The following is a 25,609-nucleotide window of genomic DNA, read 5'->3' as shown; positions in this document are numbered from 1 at the left end:
AACACAAATCGGGAATTTATTTCTTTCTGCATGGACCTCCCAAAAAGACTTTTGAGCAATTCTTTATGGCATGTGGGATAGTGCGAAGAGGAAATAAGAGAACTGAAGCGAGCATCCAATAAGTTCCAAAACTTTTCTTTTCTGCCATTTATTAGGCTGTCGTAGAAGGAAGTCAATGCAACAGTCATTAAGAAAGAAATATCTGATGATGTTCAAAGAACTTTTTGGGGAGGATTCCTCTACATACAAGTCAATGTATCAAACGCTATGTCTTTCTATTTAGAGGAAAAATAGAAAATATGAATAAAAGATTTACTCATAAATAGAAAGAAAAGAATTATCTTTTAATTAAATGTATTATTTAAAAGATAAATTCTCCTTTTATTTTTCACAGAAAAGAGGTTCACAGATTATCATTAGGGTTATAATTCTAAAGGCGATTATATCAAATATATTTTTATGCTTGATAATGGAACAACGTGTATAATTTGAGATTAAGGTAATAAGTAAATCTATATGGTCATCACCTGTCAATAAAAATTTTCATGAAATCTGACCCGTTAATAAAGAATTTTATTCACACAAAAAGACTCGAAGTGGAAATCTATTGATACATTCACCACTTATTTAAATAGAATGGTTCCGTTATTATGATTTAAGTGCTATTTTAATGAAGCAAATTATTTTTGAACTACTTACTGAAAATAACATGAAGTGATTATTGTAGCTTTTGAGGAGCTCCTTGTTTTCGTTGTGAGACGAAAATTTTTAATTTTTGAAATTAAAATTGTAGGTAAAGGAATAAACTCTACTTTCCTTTCAAAGGAAATCTATTAAAATAAATCAGGCCTTATTAATTTCATTTTTTGTTGGATAGACTTGTTCATTATTTCAAAAAACTCGGATTTGCATTTGAGAGAAAACTACTATCTTGTGAAATGCAGATATATTATTGAAAACTGTGCCTATGTAAGAGCTGTTGACCTTTTCAATTCATATCATTTGCTGACTGTTTCAGCACAGATTGCTTATAGTGCAATAATTAATTTTGGAAAAAATGTAGCTATGGATTTTTTCTTTCATATTTTGTTTAAACATCTACATTCAATGTGTTGTTTTATGTTTAACATAACTATATCCAATGTATACCAATCAGAATTTGCTTTTAGTACCTCGAAAGTTAACGAAACAGACAAATTCTAACCAACATTTTCCTTCAATAAAACTTGATTATATTTTTAGCCCTGTGAATTGTTTAGAAATAATTGATTAATTTCTGTACTATCAAGAATATTTTATAAATTCCTCTTTTTTTTTGTATTTTAGGATTGTAGTCCTAAATCCCAATCTAGTCTTACTTCTGAAATCCTGGGAGAGTATTCCAGAAGAAGTCCTTCCCTTCGAACCAAACGGTCTCACTTAAAGTCAACTGATGCCTCTGATGATACAGAGTTTCCATCGACGCCTGGTTTCAGTTCCAACCATCGGTACTCCCATGTTACATTATCAGAGTTCTTTCATAACAGTTAAAATATTTTTTTTTATTCAGTCTACATTTTTGTTTTCTTGTAGGTGAATAAATTTTAAAAATAATTTCTTTAAAAAAAAACTTTTCATTTATATTTTTGTTTGCCTTTTTTATTAAAATATCCTGAATTGATTTTTCATTAGTCAAAAGAATGCTTAATAGCTTCATTATTCTTTTATCTCTATTAATAATAAAGATAAATATGTGTATGCCTGTGTTTCTCTGTGTGTGCTGGCATTCTACAGTCTAGACCACTTGACCTACAATTACCAAACTAGGCGCATATATACCTTGGAGAGTGGACACGTGCAACTCGGAGCGAATTTTTGAAATTTTAATTAGTAATTTAATTAATTAAAAATTAAGTACAATTTTGACGTTTTCCCGCAATAACTTATTGTTGCTCAAAGTTGATTTCTACATCGTTTTAAAATCTGAAAGATTATCTTTCTAATGATTAATTTAATAGCCATGAAAAATGATTTGATTTTTGGCAATTTTTTACTATAGATTTTATTATTGATTTCAAATGCAAACCTTTTCCATTATTTCATCGCATAATTTATCGCAAATTTTTTTTCCATTGTCGAAAGCCAAGGAAGAAGGATTCTGCTTAATATCTGCTCATTATGAAAAACCGCGAATGTCTGAACAAAGGTAAACCAGATGCGTTTTTATAGCGTCCATGATGTCCATTAGAAAGGTTCAAATATACAATGAACAGAATTTGTGTAAGATAATTAAAATAGTACAGTTTTGATGCTTGACGATTTCATAGAACATGGACATGGAAATACATCTAAGCGATTTAATTTAAATATAACCAATATTCTCAGAAAACGAACTAGTCGTCAAATGCGACAACTTAAAATAAATGACGTAAATAATGTTCAATATCAGAAAAGTATCTTATTTCGAATTTTAACTAAGGCTTATTTGATTGCGTTTAGCAAGTATTAACAACCAATGAAGTTAATCTATATTACAGATCGATAAATTTCTAGAATTTATTATGCAGATGTCAGAATTTCCAAAACTCATTATATCTGATTTTTTTTTTTTTAATTTTTTGCAATTCACTTTCAAAATTACTTGTTCAGCTATAGATTTTGAACTAATTCGATAATTTACAGAAAACGACTTTTGTCGTGTCTTACATTACAACAGCAATACTCACAAAACGAGTTAAGTCGTTCCTCTCTTCAGATATGTTAAAATCGATTTGTTGAATCAAAAAAGATAACATAGTAAATTGCAGCGTTGTTGTGCGCCATATTATCGCACTTTAAAAACTTAAGGGTATAAAGTGCAAATTCCTCCGTCATTCACTGTCAATAAATGTAATGCTGAAAACATTATTTTATTTTTTAAAGACTTTCAGCATTATTTAAATGCAATATTGTTTTCGTTGCGCAGTATGACATTGTTATTTTGTTGTTAAAACTAGGGATCGGAGTCGGATATTTTCATCGTCGCCCAACCAGGGCGAAGAGTCACCTCCCCTCACCTGCGGGCCAGCCATCACACATTCCAGTCAACTGGACTTCACTCAGTTCACTGAGCTCTTCAGGTCGTTTCTGGTGAGATCCAGGAAAGATCTGCGAACCTTGTTCGAACAGGTGGCCGTGTCTTCCAAAGGGCTTTCTGAAAATCACAACGCGGAGTCTGCAGAATGGGACAAAACAGCGGCATCTTCGAAAAGAGTGCTAGGTAAATAATGTTGCCACAATTTTTGGCATAAAACATAACCTTATTTGTATGGAGTGAGATTTTTTTTTTTATTTGGTAATATTTGAAGAAGCGTTTCTGCTTAACCGATGCTTAATTGGGCCGTTTCTTTTTATTTATTTTTAATACATAATTACTTTCTTTTTTCTTTTCTTTTTTTTGATAATTTTAAAATGAACAAAGCATTCTATTTTTTAAGATATTAGATACTAGCTGATTGTAAATAGAAAGTTTACATTAAATTAATCATATATTATGCTAATATATATATAAATATTATAAATATATATAATGAGATTGCGTGTGTGTGTCAAAAACCATAATTAATTTTTTAAAACATTGTAATTTTTTTTTATTTAGTTGTATTTTGCATCTTTCAACAGCGAAATCATACTGGGTGAAGAAAGTTACTGTTTTAAAAATAATATATATTTATACAAAATTAGCCATTCGTTAGCATTTGGCATCTGCTTCAGCCCTGCTACAGTGACGAAAAATTATTTCGAAGGGCTTTAACAAATATTGAAAGAAACAATTGCAAAAGTGCAAAACGTCACTGATTTAACATAAAAATGACCCTGTACATTACCATTAATTATCATGAAGCTCTGTAATTTGTACTAACTGTGACTGTTAAGCATACGTCATTGTTAATAATGACTTTAAAAAGTTGATTCTTCATAGCAATGATACAAGTATCTCATTTTTCAACAACTGTGTTAGGTTTATTGACGAGAAACACTCCATTCGACTATATGGATAACACTCAGCACAAGAAGATCTGTGACGCCTTGGCCGCCGCCAGCATCGTCACCAACTGCGCTGGCGTGGACACATCCAAGACCCTGGTGCTGGGTGTGGAAGAGTTCCAGCGTTTCTTGAACGAGCAGCAAGGCGAACAAAAGACTGAAAAAGAAGTGATTTCTCTGATACGAGTGAGTGCATTACTCGATAGACACATGAAACTTTTCCTCCATTCCCTCTTGATTGTAGTGTTATGAGACGAATGTGTCTTTCTTTGCAGCGCCATGAGCCGGATGCAGAACTACGCGCGAAGAACTGTCTGTCCTTTGAAGGATTCGCGAGATATCTCATGGACAAGTGCAATTACGTCTTTGTCCCGGAGACTCTGGAAGCAGATCCAAACGTAAGTTGTGTCCGCATTTAGTGAACTTAATAAGTCCTTTATAAAGCAAGTATTGTTATACAATAAAAAGAAAATATATTAATCGATAGTTTAATTCCGTTAATTAAAAAAGTAGTTTGTTCCTCGATCTTAAATGTTATGGAATAAATCTCGAATATAACAGTATAATGAACCGCGTATCAAATGTGAAATCCTTCAATAAGCAATCCACTGTGACTGATTTGGATATTTAAATAGGTATTTCCTTTTGTGTAAAATTTTTCAATCAGTCGTCAGTAAATCCATGGAAGATAGGCTCGGCTCAACGCTACATAACAGAATGCGTCGAACGTGATGAAATTAAAGGAAGACTCATTATGAATAGTGATATTTTACAATACCCTGAAAATTTAAAAAATTTAAAATAATGATGGGAAAAATTTCTAGCCTTTTACCAGTAGTTTGAAAATTATGTGGACTTTTGTTGGCCGTTTCATCTTATGCAAAAGTTGAATACTTAATGAGTATCAAGCCAGTCATAATAATCACTGTTTATACGGCTTAGTTCTGTGGTAACAGGGTGACTGGCTATAATTAAATGAAAAGTCTTCAGAGAATCCAGATTTCCCTAACCAAGTCCGTTCTATGAACTTTTTTCGTTCAATTTTAATTACATTATCTGTTCACCATGACTGTCCTCTCGGGTAGCTGATGTTTATCTCAAAATCGTCATCGATGTTCATCCTGATTTGTAGATTTGTCAGGTAGATTTGCCTGGTAGATTTGTCATTTGTATAAAATCAACAGTATTTTATTTCATTAACAAATGGAATAATGCTCAAATGTGTTAATGTGAAAATTTTAAGTGCAACTTCCTGGATAGAATGGTTTTTACGCTAAAATATGTAACGAAGCTAAAGAAATCTAACATATCCATATGGATCGATCCTTTTTCCTTATGATCTTCTATAAAGAACCGACTGCACAATTGTCTGACTTAATGCCTTTGATATATGAGAGGCTGAGAACCACTATTCTTGCCGATTTGAAATATTGTCGCTAAAAATATGTTTTAATTAGAAGTATCCTTGTTTATTTCTTAAACATCTTGCACCTCTACCTAAAAACTCACAAAGATCGAAATAAAAATACAAGCGAATTAGCTTTTTAAACATTTCTTCATCGCTATTACAAAATAAGCGCATCATAAGATGAACTTTTTCTCTTTTTTTTTCTTTCCTACAGACAATGAATCAACCTCTTTCACATTATTTCATCGCTTCCTCTCATAATACGTACCTCACTGGACATCAGCTGAAAGGCGAATCATCTGTCGAGTTATATAGCCAGGTCAGTATATTCACTTCTAACTGTTAAATGGAATCGTATGAATAGGTAAGGTAATTTATAGCCTGCGTGCTTTGTTATAAGCTCCGCATGAGTTATGGCAATGCATCAAATGTATGCTTCTGCGATTACATAAGCTGTTTACTATACAAATTCCGTGTACAATTTAAAATAATTGCAACTAGCTATAAGTAAATGCGGTAAAATTTGCCAAACATTTTAGAAAGACCGATTCCTATTTTCTGAAATTTATTTTAAAAATTAGTTGTTAATTCATAATAATTTCAACAGAACGTTTTCAATTAATATTTTGTTCTAAGCAAAGTTTCGAATATTGTTCGTTGAATGAATATTTTAACGTTCTTACTGGGCATTAATGAGATTGGTTATTTTTCCAAATATAAATTAACCGGTCATTGCTCCATGTCTGTTCAGGTCTATCTCTAATATTCCTTATATTTTTTACATATTTGATCTATAATTCTCAATAATTTTCCTGGCTTCTATTTCGCTGAAATATTCCTAATTAAAAAAGTTCCAGTTCCATTTCTAACTTTTAATAGAAATGCAAATTCAGCAAATAGTCTCCTTAAGCTTATAAAAAGTTTTTCTGCCACTTACAACAAAAAAAAAACCAAAGGCGGCTTTCCGATCCACCGGAAAGCATATGAACAAATTAAACTATCAGAATGCCGCAATAAGATACGAGTTCTAAGGATTTTTAGCGACCACGGTACAATCTGTCCCATAGGAGGCACGTTCTACGGGGGAAGTTGTACCAGATCGTTAGAAGGCAGCAATCTCACACCATTTCTATGCCACCAGGGTGGCGGGAACCAACCACTTATCTGGAATTTCTCATCCCCGTAAACGACGTGAATCCCGGTGCGATTGCAATAAAGTTAAGATTACATAGGTCTGAATTATTTAAAATTGTTTCTTCAAAATGCATCCATTCCTATCTACTTTTTTGTATGAAAATTGCAAGACCATAAATAAATATTTTATATCAAAATGAAACATTCATTGACAGTGAATAATAAAAAAGTTAATATGGTTTAATAAAATTTCAGGATCCTTTTAAAATTATTTTTGATTATGAATATTAACGAAATCTTAATTAAACTATCATATCTTTTAAATGATAAATTGTAATACCATTATTCATGCATGTTATCCTTCCGATGTTCAGAACTCAAACTTTAAGAAATCCTAGAATAGCCACTTTTCTTTCGAGCTGACCAGCACAAAATATTCCGAAAGTAAAGTTGTTTATAGAAAAAAAGTCAAAGTGAAACAGTAAAATGAAAAGACATCAATTCTTAAAACCCGGTGGGTACAAAGAGCAACCAACTGAAGTAGTTGCCCCAATTAGATGTAGATGCGCCTTGTTGACGAACACTGTTTCTCTTTTGGCACTACCCAGTAGGCACGTGTAGCGCAAGGATTGCTGCGGGTATGAGTAACATTGCCCCCAAAAGTCAATCCTTTCGGAGTCGGTCAGATATGTTTTTTATTTATTTATGCTGTAGTATTCAAAGAGATATCTTCATGACTGCTATGGTAGTTCATAATAAACGCGAATGTTGACATAGTATTGACGAAACGATAATATTATAATCCTAAATCACGTGCAAGATAGATAAGATAAAAAAGTTACCAAGGTTCTACATTAAAGAATTGGACTGTAACTTTGAAATCTTGAGTTTCTTCCAACCATTATGTAGCATAAATGTAAGATCACAGGTGTTGAGGTTCAAATTCTCTTTACTAATTATACGTAACCTGCTAACTCAGTATCAAAAAATAACCTCTAGTTATTTAATTCTAGTAGCACACAATGCGGTAGGCGCTCCGCTTCCGTCATTCCCACCGGGGCGATGATCCATTCCCGTTTTTTAATGCTAAGTAAAGAAATGAACTGTCAGGCTACCGTTTGTCAAATCCTACTCGACTCTCGTATTTTTTCCGAGATTCTAAGAATGTTTTTGGCAGCTTTGCTGAATTCTTTGAGCACAATCACCCCTTTTACACCTTAAATCTCAATCTGGCGGATTTGGCGAAAAAAATATTAAAATGCCTATCTTGAGATACCTTGTTATTTTTTTAGTAAGAGAACGTGAGCAATTTGGAAAACGAGCGTGTTGACGTTTTATATTTGGCTCAGCAATTATGAAAACCATTATTGTCCTTAATTCTAGATTGAATTAAGGACACCGAATTTTTTTTACAGTTTTAACATAATTTGAAAAAAAATGCTAGGATTACTCATAAATAAAAGAGAGACCTGTGTAGGCGTATAGAATTTAGTACGTTACTGGCGGGAAATCGATTTCATCCGGAAAAAAAAAAAAAAAAAAAAAAACGTTTTCCATTTTTATAAATTTATATTTTGTATGCTATTATAAAAAAAACTCGTTGTAACACAATTTATACTTAAATGCTCAGTCAGTATACCCATTTAATTTGTCATTAGACTTAGCATGATAGCTTTTCAGATATTTCAAAGCCGCGAATTTACGAAACAAGATATTAGTAATTGTTTTTACATCCGGAAAAAATAAGTAACTAAAAATATCTAAGTAACGATTTATCATAATTTCTATAATAATATTTTAATCATTATTTAAAATTTTTTATTTAATTATGTATAATAAATATAGAAAAGTAATAAGAGTGTCTTATTTTATAAATGCTTAATTTTCATTTCTTAAATAATGAGTGTTTCAGCTGTATTATTAAAGTATTATTTTCTAAACATTTTCCACCTGTTTTTAATTGCAGGTTCTTCTGACCGGATGTCGCTGCGTTGAACTGGACTGTTGGGACGGAGATGACGGTATGCCTGTCATCTATCACGGGCACACCCTCACCACCAAGATACCCTTCAAGGTAGGCTTTACTTCCCACTTTATTTGCATAATAACTCAGTAAATGTTGCATCTAAGAATAAAGTTGTTTTTTAACAAAATTTCACAAATTTGCAAGGAAATTTAGCAAACTGTTTCCCAGAAATGGTCTCGCGCAGTCTTGAAGCATATCTATGACTTACCATCAGTTGCGAGATAATTTAACTATTCATTTTTGTTACAAATCTGAATCATTGATATCTTTTTTTTTTTTTTTTTTCAATTTTTTTTCATTGTCCATTGCTCTATCATTTTCTGAAATTTATAACTTAGTTTTACTTCCTCTAAATTCCCAATTTTTACATACATTTCAAATATACTATGTATGAATTTTGTTTTCTTAAAAAAAAGTATATATATATTTTTTTTCACACCTGTTCGAATCTCCTTTTTTTTTTTTTTTTTTTTTTTTTTTGTGAAAAATCTGGCGAAATTTGATTTTGCCAAAATGTTAAAATACCTATTGTAAGATATCCTGTTGATATTTTAGGAGAACGTGGACAATTTGGAAAACGATGGTGCAGATGGTTATAGTGACTCTACAATTATCTAAGCTATTATTGTGCTAAATTCTAGATTGCAGCATGCAGAATATTTTTAACATAATTGGAAAATCATTTGTATTATTCAAAAACAAGGTAGAGGATATATAAGCCTCCTGTATTTAAATGTATTAGAAAATTTCTTAAATTTCTTAGAGGCTATTTAGATTTTTATTTGGATTTCTTAGCAAAATCCTAAAACACAATATAATTTTTCTTACAGTAGCAAAGTGAATATTCATTTCCATAATAATCATGTAACCTTTTAAGTTATAATCTAATTCAGTTTGATTATGTTGAAGATTTCTCAAATTTCTAGAAATCGAGCAAAAAGACTTTATAATTCTTACATCTATTTGCTACTATACGGTATAATTTCTGAAGTACATTTTTGGGAGATTCTCCTTGTTTTCTTCAAAAACATTACAGAAAAATTCTACTGCTCCTATATTACCAAATAGCCAATTAGTTTCTAAGTACTCTATTGTGTGCGACAAGCTTCATGCTCTTATTCATATTTTTTCAATAATGGACACGAATTTCTTGAAATTGCGATTACTATTTCTCAGTGGCATTATGTTCATGAAATTATGTGTCTAATAGTTTAATATTAATTGCAAGCTTTAATTATATTACATTTGCAGAGCGTTGTGGATGCCATCAACCGCAGCGCATTCGTCACTTCCTCATATCCTGTTATTTTATCCATTGAGAATCATTGTTCACTGCAACAGCAAGCAAAAATGGCACAGATTTTCACGGTAAGTATTATATGCTAGATTTTTAGGCAACTACACATTTACATGCAACTACAACATTTTTGTTGTCTTATTAGAAAACGAAATATGTAGCAAAACCGAAATAATTATGACCAATGACAATTTTTGGCAGCAACTAATAAGGGAACCTTTACATTGAAGACAGGATAACGAGATCGCATATAAATTCCTGACACAACTATGATTATGACATATAATTAAAAAAATTTTCAAATGCCTAGGAAAAAAAATCCTAGAAAGATAATGTTTCCAAATTTTGTATATGAAAATGCCTTACTTTATTACAAATATTTTATTTTAAAAGAAAATACTATTCCTTCGTTACAGAATATTCTTTAAACGGTGGAAACATATTTTCCTTTTTCTAGTTTAAGTTGTTAATAATAAAGATTATAGTGAGAATGAATGCACACTCCATTGCTTATTCGATGTGTTCAAGGCCATTGATTAAAATGAGTTCTCCAACTGAGCATCTCTAATTGATTACTACCACTATTATGCGCACAATATACTAAATAGTAAATATGAATCAAAGATGCATGTGGGGAATTATTTTTCTAATTCAAGTAAGTAAGGATGTATGCAACAAATTTTAATCTTATTTATGTAACTATGTGCTATTTTAAAAGATAGTGTTGTATACCTCCATCAAGTAAATATCAATATTTCAAATAGGAAATCGAAACTTAAAATAACATATTTTTAAATATTTTGTGTCATTTGCTTATTATTTTAATTCTAATTTTATTTCGTTTCTGACCTGTAAATCCAATTGATAGCAATCCATATTCTTGATATTTTATTTAAATTAGATGTAAAAATTTTCTTTTATAAAGGAAAAAAAACAAGGGAAAATGTTGGTATCGTTTTTTCAAGACCTGAAAAATTCAACAAGTTTAAAAAAGTTGTTACTAGTATTATTTTTACAAAATTAATATTTTAGTGAATACTATATCAAGAAAAAGATTTGTTTGCCTTTATTAGACTAATGCTAAGACTTTCTAAGCTCATGCGATATTTTCCGAGTCATTTAAATTATTTTAAATTGTTGTTGCCATTTCAGTAAATGTCAGTTATGTCTCGTAAAATTCAGTTATGTCTCGTAACCACCATTTTTCATACCAGAATATAATTTTCACCGTTTAAAAACGTGGATTCATTTCTCGGCGATATCAGGGATATAATCTAAGTTCATAAATAATAGTAAATTATTTGAGTAATTACTTGAAATTTCAAACGAGGACATTATTTCTCCCCTGGTTATTTATTTTACTGTAAAAACACAGTGAAGCCTTATTTTGAGAATGGTCATAATTTTGATTGAGCCTTTGAAGCCCTTGTGAATTTGTTGATAGACATAATTCTCTTTCCACCTCACTCGTTTTCAATGGAAATGTATTACAGAGCACATTCGGTGAGAGACTCGTCACCCGATTTCTGTTCGAATCGGACTTCGGCGATGATCCGCAGCTCCCTTCTCCCAACCAGCTGCAATACCGAGTTCTTATCAAGAACAAGAAAATGCGTGTAGCCATCACCCCTGCCTTGCCCACTAAAACTCGGGTAAGTCGCAGTCACATAACATATTTGGAAGCCATTCGCACTGAAACCAAAATAATGAAAATGTAATAATGAAACATATGTTTCAGCAAGGAAAACTAGGAGGCGGCCGAACAAATAGCATCATTTCAACGGCAAGTACAGGATCTTTTAACGATGAGGACGATGATGATTATGAAGATGATGAAGACGATGAATATATCATCGATGGTAAGTCTTGTGACGATACTTTACTTTTGGCAAGATTAGCTGAGGAGTTGAATTACAATAACCTGTTCTTTCCATTCAATAAGAATTGTATTTTCGAATGCAAATGAAGATATAAGTCATTTACTGAACTGTATCAGCCAACATTTCGACGGAATGCCAAAGTATATACCAGTTTAATTACAAAACCAAGATAATTGGTAATTTCTTTTCTTTCGGTAATTTCTTAGTAATTATCGATTAACTCAAATTCAATAAAGTAGAATTCAATAAAGTACCACAAAATATTTAAAAAAAATCGCGAAAACTCTCTCGTCATCACATATATGGCTTTTGTTTCCATTTCGCAACAGAATCCTTGAAACTACATGATTGATCTAAATCTTGCTCCAGGTATGCTTTAACCCTTTCACTACTGATCAACCGGCTGTGCAAATTCTATTCTGGTAAGCCAGTTTCTAATACAAAAGACAATACGACTCCTCCTGTCTAGCCAGGAGGAGTCGTATCGTGACAAACCTGCAGCATATAAAACGAATTATTCCCAAGGTTGTTTCCGCTTTACATCTTGCATCCCTCGTTTTAAAGAGAAACCGTCTCTCCAGGATCAGATTTGCTCGGCTGGTTGGGCAGGTTCAGTAGTGAAAGAGTGAAAGCATGTAACATTGATTGCTCTTTTCAACGAAAATGCTACAAAGATGAACGACGGGAACATTTATTTATGCCAATAAAATATCTCAAAATTCATAATGAAACTGATTTAACTAATATGACTATATTTCTAAACTTGTTCTATATTGTGTCTTCAACATAGAAATAGGAGTTCGACTTGAAAAAAAAAGATAAATTACCATTGATCTTTTGAAACACTAACAATGTCACTAACGGAGTCCCGTTAACACCTTCATTCATTAAAGCGGTATTCTACATAAAACCTGTTGTATTAATCAATTGTACACCCTCTCAATTTGTCCTGAGTAATTTCCTATCCTGCTCGGATGTTTATCAACAAGATACCTGTCTTCTGGTCTCAAATTTCACAGCTATCTCCACTAACTGATTCTGTAAATTCTATCTTACTAGTGTAATTCATTCTGACAGATGTTCAGTATCAGACAACATTAGACCAGTCAATCCATCACTTCTGACCATGAATAATAATGAGAAGAATACCTCCAAGCACAATTTCGAGGTGTTTTTTAATCATCCAAGTCATTTTCAAGCAATGATTTGAAATTGGTCTTTCTCGACGCTGTATTTTACAACGTTGTATTTTAAAATACCATGACCAAACACTGTATAGGAAGGGCATGTTGACGGAGTAAAGCATTTATTTTTTTTAATTTATACTCTGTGTTAGATACACTACATTTTATTGCAGAGAACTTCCCAGAAGTGGAACAAGATGATCGCCAAAGTTCCGGCACCGTCAGCAAAAGCGTCTCACTAACCGTTCGCACCGAGTCACTGTCCAGCCAGGAGGAGTCGTATCGTGACAAACCACAAAACGTACAAAGCAAAATGACTTCGGCCCCTTCAGAAGCTGACGATGATAAGAACAAGAAATCTAGCAGTCAAATAGCACCGGAGCTTTCAGATTTGGTGGTTTATTGTCAAGCCATCAAATTTAGAGGTAAGCCATATGGACTGATAAAATAAATCAATAATTTATTGGGAAATTAATCGTATTCAGATGTAATATTTACATTAGATTATATTTTTACATTATTTGACCGTAAAAACAAATGTGCCATGACTGCGAAATGGCGAGAAAAATAAAATATGCTTCGGTATATCTCTGCCGAAATACAATCTGGCAACACTTTTTTCAAAGAGATCCTTCACACAATTCGATAAATATTAAATAATTTCCATTCCGTAAAATTGAAATCTTTTCCCATTATTTAATTCTGATTCAAGAAGTAAAGAAGATGAATGAACGTGTTAAGAGTTATATTAGTAGTAGCCAAAAGCGCGGGAAAAGTGAATGACTGAGTCTCGGCACGGTGAGTTCTGTATTTCTGGCTACTAATCAAAATCTTTTCAGCACGAGAAATCGTTAAAAAAACTTTTGGAACTGTGTCAACTGACTGTTGCTACTTTCAAAAAAAGTACATACATATCTTTCTTTACTCTGCAAATTGTTTGTTATGATTTAATGTTAGTGTTGATGAAAATTATCAAAATAGAAAGATTTATTAGTAAGTCAACCATCTGACTCTCCGACCCACCACGAAGGCACACGGATTTAAACCATAAAACTGAATGACCGGACCGCTGCAACAGCAACACTGGCGGGAATTGTGGTTGAGTCCTAATGACCATCACCGGCCACGGTACAACCCTCCCCGAAGGAAGTATGTCCCGTCATCGATGGGAGGAGTCAGATCCTCCACCTATTTGTGTACCCTCCAGGGTGGCGAGATCCAACCACCATGCCGGAAGCATCTCATCCTCATTTCGAGGTGCCCCCCGGGGGTCAAGATTTATTTTTAAAAAATCATCGTCCATTTTTTAAAGTTTTTTTTTGTCGAAAATTGCTTTTTGATTAATTATAATTCTTAAAGATTTTACACAATGAGTGTTTTCTAACATGTAAAGAGTAAATAATTATAGATTGATTTATTAAATATCTGCCAAAATTGTCTATGCAAATCTCTTTATAAACTTTTCTTACAGTTCTTTATCATTTAATACATTTTATTAATGTTGCATGGTATGTTAATTTATATCTGCTTCTACTTTATACGTTCGTGGATCACAATGAAAATGAATGCAATAGTATAATTTGGCAGATGCATGTCCAAAAGTAAGATGAATTTTGAATATACTTTCCAAAATTTTCTTAATTTATTTCAGTACTGGACGGCAGGCATTTTTCATAGAGATAAAGTTGGAATACGTTCCTTCTTATCAGAAAACAAAAGTAAAAATGATTAAAAAAAAATTTCCTTTGATGATTTTGGTGATTAGAAATTCTGATAGGGATTTCGTTGACGCGTGTCGACTTAAGAAAAGAAATCTTTGAAAGAAATGCGTAGTCGTTAATAATTTTTATTCCTTCACTCGTGGCGTGGGAAACAAAAGTATAAGCAAATTTTTTTAGAGCGCGTATAAAAAATAACTAAATAAAAAAGTGGGATTTGGATTAAGAAATAAGAGAAAATTCTAAAATAAAATTATTTAGGCTAATTTAAGATAAAAAATAGGAAATTAATTAGGATTAAAATTAAGAGATATTGTGTGTGTGTGTGTGTGTGTGTGTGTGCGCGCTCGTGTGTGTGTGTGTGTGCGTGTGTGTGCGCTCGTGCGTGTGTGTGATATCTCTTAATTTAATTTTAATCCCAATTAATTTCTTAATTTTTATCTTAAATTAGTTGATATTAACTTCATTCTAAAATGTTCTCTTGTTTCCTGATCCTATTCCCACTTTTTTATTTAATTATTTCTGACACGAGCTTAACAAAATTACTAACTCCGTTATTCCCTCTCCTGGAACGAAAAGTTAAAAATCTGTACCTACCTGTACATCTTTTTAAAAGAAAAAATATAGCTAAAAGCAGAACAAGTACATCATTTCTACAGGTTCTTTTCTTTCAGAAAAAAAATTTGCTAAAAACATAATTTTGAAACACATCATCGTGATGCAAAAACCTTGTACATATACAATTCAAAAGGTGACGAGGAAAACGAGTGGGGTTTTTTTTTCATAAAATGTTGATTATTTTCAATGAAAAGTTCACTGACGTACTTCAGAAAAAATAGAAATAATTATTTCTCTAAATTCTATTTATTGTTTATTAAGATATTTGAAAAACTGTGTTTGAATTTCAACCACAATGCTTCGAGAACAACCAAAACAATTAGCAGTCATCACGCGACATAGATATTTATCACTTTATTGAAATTTTAAATTACAAATGACCCACGCGAAATACATACACAGAAGATACATTTTGTCAATTTATGCGCTTTGAGCGTTTCAACTGAAGGCAGAAAAGGAAGGAGGTCAATGACAACATGTTCTCTTTTACTTGACTTTCCTTAAAAGGTAATCTGCTGTGGTTCCACAAAATGCTGGCAATGCGCAGTTAATATTTTTGGGCCTTTATTTTCTGCTATAATAATTATAAAATTTGATGAATGAAAAAAAGGAAATATTAAAAACCTAATACCCTAAAATATTAAATTTTCAAAAAAGGAGAAATAAATAAATAAATAAAATAACTGAACGAAATACACGGGGGAAAAAACCATACTAAAAAAAATCTACAAGCTTCTCCACTCTATTTTCTTGTGTAAAAATATTATTTATAAAGTGACAAAAATGATTTTAGCATTATGTTACGAAATCCAATATGATTGATTGGAGTTATTAAATACTTAAAAAATGTATCCAAAATTACCGTGCGTCTAATAATTATACTTTTAAAATTTTAAACTAAGTCGTTCATAATCTTTATGAATCATTTTTGCATCGAATATCGATGCGAAAAAAATTACTTTGAACCCATCAGCTTGTTAAAACTCTACGGACTTTTAAAAATCAATGTAAATAAAGCGGTAGCATCAGTTAGCTAATCGGCTGTTTTATTGGTTAATATATGTACATCAGAAAAAAAAGTATGTCATGATTATTTTTCTCCTTTCTGAATTTTGCTATTAAAATGTAGTTTTCTTGACTTTTTTGACTTTCTTGTGTACGAAATATAAAAAAGAAAAATATTGTAACCGTCAAAAAATTCGAACTCGATATTTTGACGAATTTTTATAATCGTAGATATTCCTGAATCCGAAAAACACATTTTCGGGATTATGCTCGTCTGTATGTCGCTCTGTGTCTGTGAACAGAATAATTCAAATACGCTTTGAGTTCCTCATCCAAAATGCGACGTATGGTCTTCATAATTCCAAATTTTAAATGAAATCCATAAAGAGAAAGTTTTTCTATTTGTCCAAGTACAAGTGAACACAATAACTTCAAAACGAAAAGAACTAGATGGAAATCATTTGAAATGCATACATAACATCTAAAATGTGTGATATGTATCAAATGTTGCCTAATTCGTAACACGATAACTCAAAAACGTATGATTTAAATATATGAAATTTGTTGTTGTTTCTGATGGTACTTGCCATGGGCTAGCTCGCTGTTTCGAAGTCAGCGATTTAAGCCGATAGGGAGCGTCTCTTGTTTTAGTAGCGCCAACTAGGGCCAAGAGTACGATTTGCTACTCACGCATCACTCATTCGCTTGCACAACCCCTTTTTACAGGGGGGCGCATTCACACATCTCACAGATAGAACAGACGAAGAACAACCATGATCGAACCGGAAGCTGAACCCGGGAAGCCCAGATCACGGGGAAGACGCGCTACCCTTATGCCAGGACACCGGCATGAAATTTGTTTTGTGATCTTATGATTAAAAGTAGTTCTCTGTCAAATTTTGGTTTCATTCAGCCGCGGAAAAAAAAAAGCGTTCAAAATACACATTCGGTTTTCTGGTACTTATGTAAACCATATTCCAGGGATTAATCAAAAAATATCACATTCTAACAAGCTCTTTTGTAACTATTGTTCGCCAATTGTATACTGTTAAGAATACACATATGCATATATAAGCGAGGAAAAAGAATGCTTCGGAGAGATGCCTCCCTCTGGTTAAATTAAGTAGTAAATTATTGACACTTTTAAGTACTATTTATATAAATAACTTTTATGAAATTATCTGAAACTTTCAACCTATTTAGATTTTTAAACTTGAAAATATCCGTAATAACTATTGATTATGCGGTCGCTAGACAGCGATCTTTCAGTTGACAGCATATTTCTTTTCTGGATCTATTTGGGCAACATGCTCTTTAAGATTCGTAGTGCATCATATAACTCTAAAGTATGTTCTTTCAAAATTACAAAAACAACTGAAGTTATATTTCCAAAGTCTTTCGCATATTCTCTAATAAAGATGTCATTCCCCCTCTTGTGGTCATGGATGGCATATATAGTTATATTTTTATTTCCACACATGAAAATTGTGTGCTTTGTATATATAACTTCGGACACTCATGTCTAATTCGTATCGTTTATAACTGGATTCGTATTTGTTTATAAGTAGCCATCTAAATATATTAAGTAATTAAATAATTTTGGTAAATTCTAATAATTATTCTTTCTTAACTAACAATAATAAACTCAGTAACTAATAATTGTAATGATTTGCTCGGCATCTATTCTTATAAAATAGCACGATCGAATATAATTCTGATTTGAAGATAATATGCATTTGAGTCATAAATATTTTCCACCAGATACGGTGAAATAATAATCATCGTATAATATATACGTATAATACTCCATGATTCAGTAAATTTCAAGAACTTGTAGCTGTGAAATTAAAATATTACATCGGCTAGAATACTGGTCTTATTAAATTAGCATGATAATTATTAAATTTTAAAAATGTAAATAAGGTTTTGAAAATTTGTCCAAGTGCCAAAGCCTACTAGTTTGTTCTGTGCTAGTTCTAGCCTACTAGCTTGTTCTAGCTTATTTTGAAGATAATGATAAGCTATTCCTTCAAATTTCTATAGGGTTTGTTCAAGGCAACTGCAGTCCAACCAACTCTGTCAAAGTGAAAAAGATGAGCAGTCGGAGGAATCTGCTGGCGTCTTCGGGAGCTTCTTCGCTGCCGGGAACACCACCCACTTCTTATGGTAAGATGCTGAAGAAAGATGTCACCTGTTGCATTATAATCATACTATTTATTCGATTGATTTTTTAATTGTATTTTTGTTGCTTTTACTTGACACTTTTTTTTTCTTTTTCCTTCCAATTAGTTGACGCCAAGACAGAGCAAGCCTACTTGAAGCGAGCGCAGGCGCCCTGCTTCCAGGTTTCCTCTGTGAACGAAAATACCGCCAAAAAACTCTGCAAAAGACATCCACTGACACTCATGGCATATCCTTTTTTTGATTTCTGATCTCTATACATGCGGTTTTTCTTTTTTCGAATATATCGCCAATCCATCTTGTTCATCGTGAATTATTTTAGAAATATATTTGTCCAACTTAGTTTCCTGACTATTTGAATACATGTGATAAATTCAATTAATTCGCTTCTTTAAATAAATTATTTTGGTACTTACGTATTAACACCACCACAGCTACAGATTTGGCGGTTTTTAAGTTCCGCCAATCACTTTCAAAATTCAACGCCAACGGATTGATCTTTATTGGCTCATTAGCGCAAAAACCGCCAAATCTGTAGCTGCGGTGGCGTTAATACGTAAAATACCATTATTTTTAACGCAGCCTAATTTTCAAATGGAAATATCTTTCTATTTCAACTAAACTATTTCTGCCTTATATGAGTCATGCGAATTTTAAATTTTACCCTTGCCTTTCAAAACGTAATGTCTGTGACATTCGCCATCAGGAGGTATGACTACATTATCCATTAATATCTCAAGCTCTGTGAAATTTGCCTTCCGAATCCTTCTGAATTGATAAAAACTGTGAAAATATTGCCAACACGCTGTTCCAAAAATCTTCCATCTAAAAATGCATGGAATAATTAAAAATGCAAGAAAATGTCTCTACATTGGAAAAATAGATTTCGAACATTTGATAATAAACTGCGCAGCTCTAATTGAAACATTTTCATAATGATGATGACTTTGTAACATGTAAAAAAAACCTTCGTATAATTCTTCAATAATCATTCATCTAAAAATACATAGAATAATTAAACAATACATGAAAGTGATTCTATACTGGAAAAAATTTCTGAAATCGATTATGATTGTAATCTTCATTAAATGACTGTACATTCCAAACAAAAAGTTTTACATTCCCTTAATTGTACGAGTTTCTATATTATTGCTCTTTTCGCAATGTTTCTGTGAAATTTGTAAACTAGGATGCATATAGAATTTCCCCAAGCCAATTGATCCTTAACACTCATTCGCTATCCAAAATCTAATTAGATTATTATAATGCTTTGCTATCACATTCTTCGATTAAATTCCTTTAAACACAATGCAGTTATTTTGATTAGCAATAAAAATTAATAATTATGATCTCAGTGAAGATCTGTCTATACTGTTTGATTTTTTAAACTGAATTATATGTCTTTTGCCTAAAGTATTCATTCAACCTAATTTCTCTATAGCAGAATCAATAGAATGCTAAGAGTTATTAAAGAATATATTATTTTTATTTATGAAATCAACAAAAAAGCAGTTAACAGTTACAGTTAAATAATTTCAAACAAACCCATAAAAAGAACAGAAGATACAATAGGAATAGAACAGAACAGTGCAATCAACCGTGTAATAACTGTTATCGAGAGGTTATCAGAGATATCTCCTCTTCCCTAACTTTCGTCTCTAATTACAATATAATTAATTCTTAGCTGGTTTGAGCTTCAAAAAATACTCGTTTGTATTGGTTTTCAGCAAACTGAGAAAAATTTTCTAGATACTAATCAATTGTGAAACTAAAAATTTAAACGGCTTCCAGCAATTAATATTGGACTAGATTTGGCAGAAAATAATCAAATATTGCCAATCTGTAAAGATTTTTGCATATTTCAATAATTTCATTCAAGTCATTTCTTTTATTATTATAATAATTATTAGACCCCAGTTTAAAAATGACATGCTAGTTGTAAAAGGGTTCTTTTACTTATCATTTTTTTATAAATCATTAGATTACAATCGGAGACAAGAAATGAATATATCAGTCCCAAGACTATTTATTTATATATTTAGCGTATAAAAAACGCAAACTGGCCTCCCTCTTTCTACCAAACTCCTCGTTACTCAATTTCTTAATTCCCCTCCTTGGCGATTATTTTTCTCGTTAGATTCTCGGAAGATTCGCCAGTTCATTGCGAACCTTAGAGTAGTAAAAGGAAAAACAGTTTTTAATTATTAAAAAAATGACTAATTTAAAACAAAAATAATTTTGAAACTAATAAAAAAAAGGTAGAAAAATAAAAATTATGAAAAACATTCACTAAATATTACATTAGATTTTAAAGTCTCCTGTTAAGCCATTTTGTAAAGATTCTTGTTGTTATATGAAAGGAAATTTTTTTCTTTAACGCATAGAACTCATTGCGAGTCCCAGCTGATGAGGACCTACCCGGCTGGAATGCGCATCGACTCGTCCAATTTCAACCCTCTAATCTTTTGGTCCTTCGGAATTCAGATGGTAGCACTCAACTACCAAACAGAAGGTAAAGACTTCTTTTGATCACAACCAGCTACATGTTTTTAGTATCAAAACATCTGGAGGTGAAAATGTAACCATTAAATGCATAAAAAAGCAAAAAAAAAAAAAAAAAAAAACATTTTAAGCAATCTTTATGTAAAAATTATAAATTGTTATAAAATGTGCCTTCCGATTACAGATTATAAAATGTTAATTCCAATTTACTTGCAGTATTTCCACCTATGCCTCAGAGCATCACAATTTTGATTTTACATCATCCAAATATATGCTAATAATGTGTGTGTGTGTGTGTGTGTGTGTGTGTGTGTGTGTGTGTGTGTGTGTGTGTGTGTGTGTGTGTGTGTGTGGCACACATATGCTTTCTAAAATGTAATTGTGCAATTCGGAGAGGGTTTTTTTTTTTTGAAATTTTCATTAATTAAAAATTAAGTTGAATTTTTTTTTCCTCAAGAGTTTCCAAATACTTTTTTTGCACAAAAATTTAAAAAAAATGGCTTTTTAACTATATTAATTTAACAGTCGTGCAAATTTTTAAAAATAATTTTTTGCCTAATTATCAACAATTAAATACATTATTGTCCCGAAATTTTAACCGTTTTTTCTTTGTTTTATTTAATACTAGCCACCTTTGACGACCATCCGGTTCGCCAATCTTAATGTTCGTTAAAATTTTATTGATTAAATATTTTATGCAATTCCTACTTTAATAACTTCTTCATCAAAATATTTTAAAACTTCAAATTTTGATAGTCATATAATTCACTCATAATATTATAAAGGCCTTCATCATAACGTAATATGTATCTCTCTAAGTTTCTGTTAGCTCCCGTAGAATTTATGCTTTAAATTAAAGTGGAAAGGATGAATCTGCAATTAATATAATAATATTTTTTACTGAAACAAAGCATTTTTTTATAATATGATTACTGAAAACAGAGTCACTGAGCGTTTAAACTTTATGGGCACTAAAGAATATATATCTTAATTTATGTAATATCTCAAGAATTTGTCAACATTTTTTTCAAAAAAACAAATTTTTCAACCAAGCTAAAAGAAAAAGAATTATGTTAATATCTTTGTAATTTCCAAGGTGAATAAAAAAAAATAAAGTTACAATGCCACGAAATTTAAAAGATAGATGAACCGAACATTTTTATTTTTAACAGTTATATTATAGAACTAGCCTCCATTAGAAAGATTCATGTTCAGAATAAATAGAACTCAAGTAATACAATTAAAATAACACGGTTTTAATATCTGACAGTTTGGCAAAATTATTGACATGAAGTTGTATTATACTAAGCGGTTTAAATAACATATCGTGAAATTGATTGCCAAAAGTGATTACACTATAATAAACACAAAGTATTTATCCAATATATTGCACTAATAAAATTGCTTTATTAAAAAGTTTTACATGTCTACTCTTTATTCCTACTAAAAAAAGCTTCATTAACTATTTATATTAACTAATAACATTACAAAAGCTTCATTAACTAATATCAGTGAATTTTGCGATCTGAAGTGTGACTGTTCCATAAAATTATTGCCAATCATTTAAATTATTGCCTTGTAACAAAGCAGTCTGATTTATATGTTAATGATAATCGTAAATAAATTAGAAGAAAATGAAAAGACTTTTAACATAATTTATAATAGCTGTTTTGCAAGCCAAATACTCAGTTATGATTGCTTAATTATGACCTAACCGCAATTACTTGTATAAATTTAAAACGAAATCATCAAAGAAGCTTTCGTCTCACATTATAAATCATTCTGTTTTATCTGCAATTATATCGGAAAAAGTGTCGTAAGTATCATAAAATTCTCATCTGAATCTCTCTTGCAAAATTACGCTGAATTATGTGTTATCGTTTAAAATCTGAAATTCCTAAGTTGGTTTCAACGTCATTAGAGAACTTGGAGTTTTGCCATTTTTTGATAAGACTGGTTTATAAATACTTATTACAGAGAAAACTCTTAAGAATAATTTACATTAAAACGTAGTAGTAGTATCTTTGGGTCTTTTTATTTCTTTGGAATTTGAAGGAATTAGAGAATAAGAAATACAGCAATCATTTTGGATATTAAGGTCATTAGAATGAATTTTGAATAATTCATATAAAATCAGTCGATACTATTGATTAAGTCACAAAAAATAATTTTGACTAAAATTCTACGCTGCAAAATGACATTTTAGAGTCTGTAAGCTATATATTCTTCTTAAATATATTTCTTTAGCAATTATATTTTTCAAAGCTGTTCTTTTCAAACAAATTTTAGTTTCTTTTTCGCGTTTTTAAAAAGTTTAAAATTTTTAATAAAAGCACAAACATCTAATCTTAAATGATTCACATTTTAAAAAATGAAGATATTTTCCACCAATGATAAACTGAAAATAAAAAATATAAGGTCTACATTATATTAATGTGTAAATTAATGCTTAAAAAATGTGATTGGTTCTCGCCGTCCTGATGACACCGTAATTTTGTGGGGTTGGTTACCCTCTACCGATGACAGGAAATGCCTCCTACGGAAGGGGTTTAACGTGATCGGTAATGAACGTTAAAACTCAAAAATAGTTCCAGATGATGCTGTTCACGATGTTCCGGTCATTCAGAATTTTCCGTGTTGAGGCGAAGTAGCCTTTCGTGGTTACTTATTGAATAGTAAATGCTAAATAAGAAGTATGTTTAAAAATTTTTTGTTTAAAATTAATCGTAATTTTAACATTTCTCCTTAATAAGTTCAAAGCATATCAGTGGATGTATATTATTTTTTTACGCGTCATTAAAATTTAAAAAATTAACTTTCCTTTCATGCTAATTTTATTTCCATGTAATTTTTCACAAATTTTAATGAATCTTTAAAATATTTAATATCTTATAACAATGATTTTTTGTTTTAGTTATTGCATTTATATACTCACAATCGTGCATGAAGTATTGCCATGATATTAAAAAAAAAATTGTGTTTGCATTATCGTTGCTATAATTAGAAATAAAATTTTAAAAATAGTATAAAGAGATACAAATCAAGTCTAAAGCCTTCAGAATGCCGATTCTCTGTTTTCCAGATTCTGCTCTGCACCTGAACACGGCCATGTTCGAGCAGAACGCCTGCTGCGGCTACGTACGGAAACCCCGCGTGATGTGGGACCGATCACACATGATGTATGGAAGGTTTAACCCATGGGAGAAGAGCTTCGACGGTTTTCACGCACTAAATCTTTCCATTACAGTGAGTGGATCGTTTCTCTCCTTTGGCCTAATAACTGTTGGACGACGGTCATTTTTTTTTTCCTTCACTTTATTTTTTTGCTCGTACAGACACATCGGCTGCTATGAATTTTATTTACGGCATCAGCGGTTTTGGACGAAATTGTAAATTTTCGGATATTTCAGATACATTTTTTTTCTGTAGGAATGCAACTTAATAATCAGTGGGATTTGTCTCCCGAAACTTTCTCGCATATTCTCTAATAAACTTGTCATAAATAGAGAAACCTTACACGACGTTGGCGTACAATAATTATGAAATATTAACCTTTGGCTTAAAATTAGCATTTTTATTGCGATACTTGGCGAGTTTTTTGGCGATTAATCCTTGGCATGTGGTTAAAATCGATTACATGCATTTAATTGCTTTTACATGCATGTAATTGTGTTTTACATGCATTTGCTCAGAAATACATTTTAAACAAAAAAAATTTACTCAGAATTACATTTATAGTCACAAATTCATGTAGCAAATTTGATACATTTAAATGATTGCATTTTTGAATTATCGTGTTTACATGTTTCTGAAAGTATAGACAGATAGACATTCAATCCGTTGTTGGATTAGATTTAAAATTTTATACATGTCTATACTATTGATGTTAAATCTGTGCGCCGAATTTTATCTATCTAGCTCTCTTCGTTTTATGATTATCATGTTCATTTATATTCGAACAGACGGACTTCCTCTAAACATATTTTACTCAAAATTCGGTAGAAATCATAAAATTTGATGTAAAGACCGTATACCAAATTTCAGCCGTTTAGCTCAAACCTTTTTTTAGCTATCTCTATCACAGACAAACAAACGGACATTTTCCAGAAGTGGTTTTTTTTTCCGAACTCAGGGATTTGTCAAAATTTCGAGTTCGTATGTTTTAACCATTATTATACTTTTGCTTTACCACGCATACGAGAAGGTAAAAAATTGATATATAAGCACTGAAGATCGTCAGATCATCACTGAAATGGTTTTCAATTTGCCTACAATCGCTTTGCTTTTATATCTGAATTCTGTTTCTCCCTTCTAAAATATTTCCGAAACTATTCTGACTATCTACTATCCTTTTTGTATTGAGAGAATTTATTTTATAAAAATGTCACTGATTTATGATATGATAATAACAACTAATAGACAATGTGAAAAGCGGGATATCCTTTTTACTGTCTTTACAGATGGCATTTTTAAGTGATTTTTTTAACGGGGTTATTGTATTTTTTTTATTTAAATATTGATCTGCATTGACTATATATTATATGGCAAAAAAAGGCTTTGTATTTTTAACAATACTCCACTATTTTGCTTATCCATTTGTGTTTTCATATACGGAGTTGATTTAATTACTGCTTTAATCATCAGAAGCTTC

General features: G+C 31.3%; 1 protein-coding gene across 2 annotated transcripts in view; it reads left to right on the top strand.

Annotated features, from left to right (window-relative positions):
* The window catches only part of LOC129965402 (1-phosphatidylinositol 4,5-bisphosphate phosphodiesterase epsilon-1-like), a 365,955-nt gene that overhangs the window by 322,612 nt on the left and 17,734 nt on the right, over positions 1-25,609 (top strand). For both annotated transcript variants that reach the window (XM_056079248.1, XM_056079249.1), the window contains exons 24-37: positions 1,327-1,487; positions 2,976-3,238; positions 3,980-4,191; positions 4,281-4,403; positions 5,628-5,732; positions 8,514-8,621; positions 9,825-9,941; positions 11,364-11,522; positions 11,609-11,729; positions 13,108-13,359; positions 18,319-18,441; positions 18,565-18,685; positions 20,844-20,968; positions 24,041-24,204. In XM_056079248.1, the coding sequence (XP_055935223.1) occupies positions 1,327-1,487; positions 2,976-3,238; positions 3,980-4,191; positions 4,281-4,403; positions 5,628-5,732; positions 8,514-8,621; positions 9,825-9,941; positions 11,364-11,522; positions 11,609-11,729; positions 13,108-13,359; positions 18,319-18,441; positions 18,565-18,685; positions 20,844-20,968; positions 24,041-24,204 (2,154 nt within the window). The remainder of the gene's footprint in view (positions 1-1,326; positions 1,488-2,975; positions 3,239-3,979; positions 4,192-4,280; positions 4,404-5,627; positions 5,733-8,513; positions 8,622-9,824; positions 9,942-11,363; positions 11,523-11,608; positions 11,730-13,107; positions 13,360-18,318; positions 18,442-18,564; positions 18,686-20,843; positions 20,969-24,040; positions 24,205-25,609) is intronic.

This window comes from Argiope bruennichi, chromosome 4 (genome assembly GCF_947563725.1).
Source record: "Argiope bruennichi chromosome 4, qqArgBrue1.1, whole genome shotgun sequence".
NCBI lineage: Eukaryota > Metazoa > Arthropoda > Arachnida > Araneae > Araneidae > Argiope > Argiope bruennichi.
This window is presented reverse-complemented; position numbering and strand designations above follow the sequence as displayed.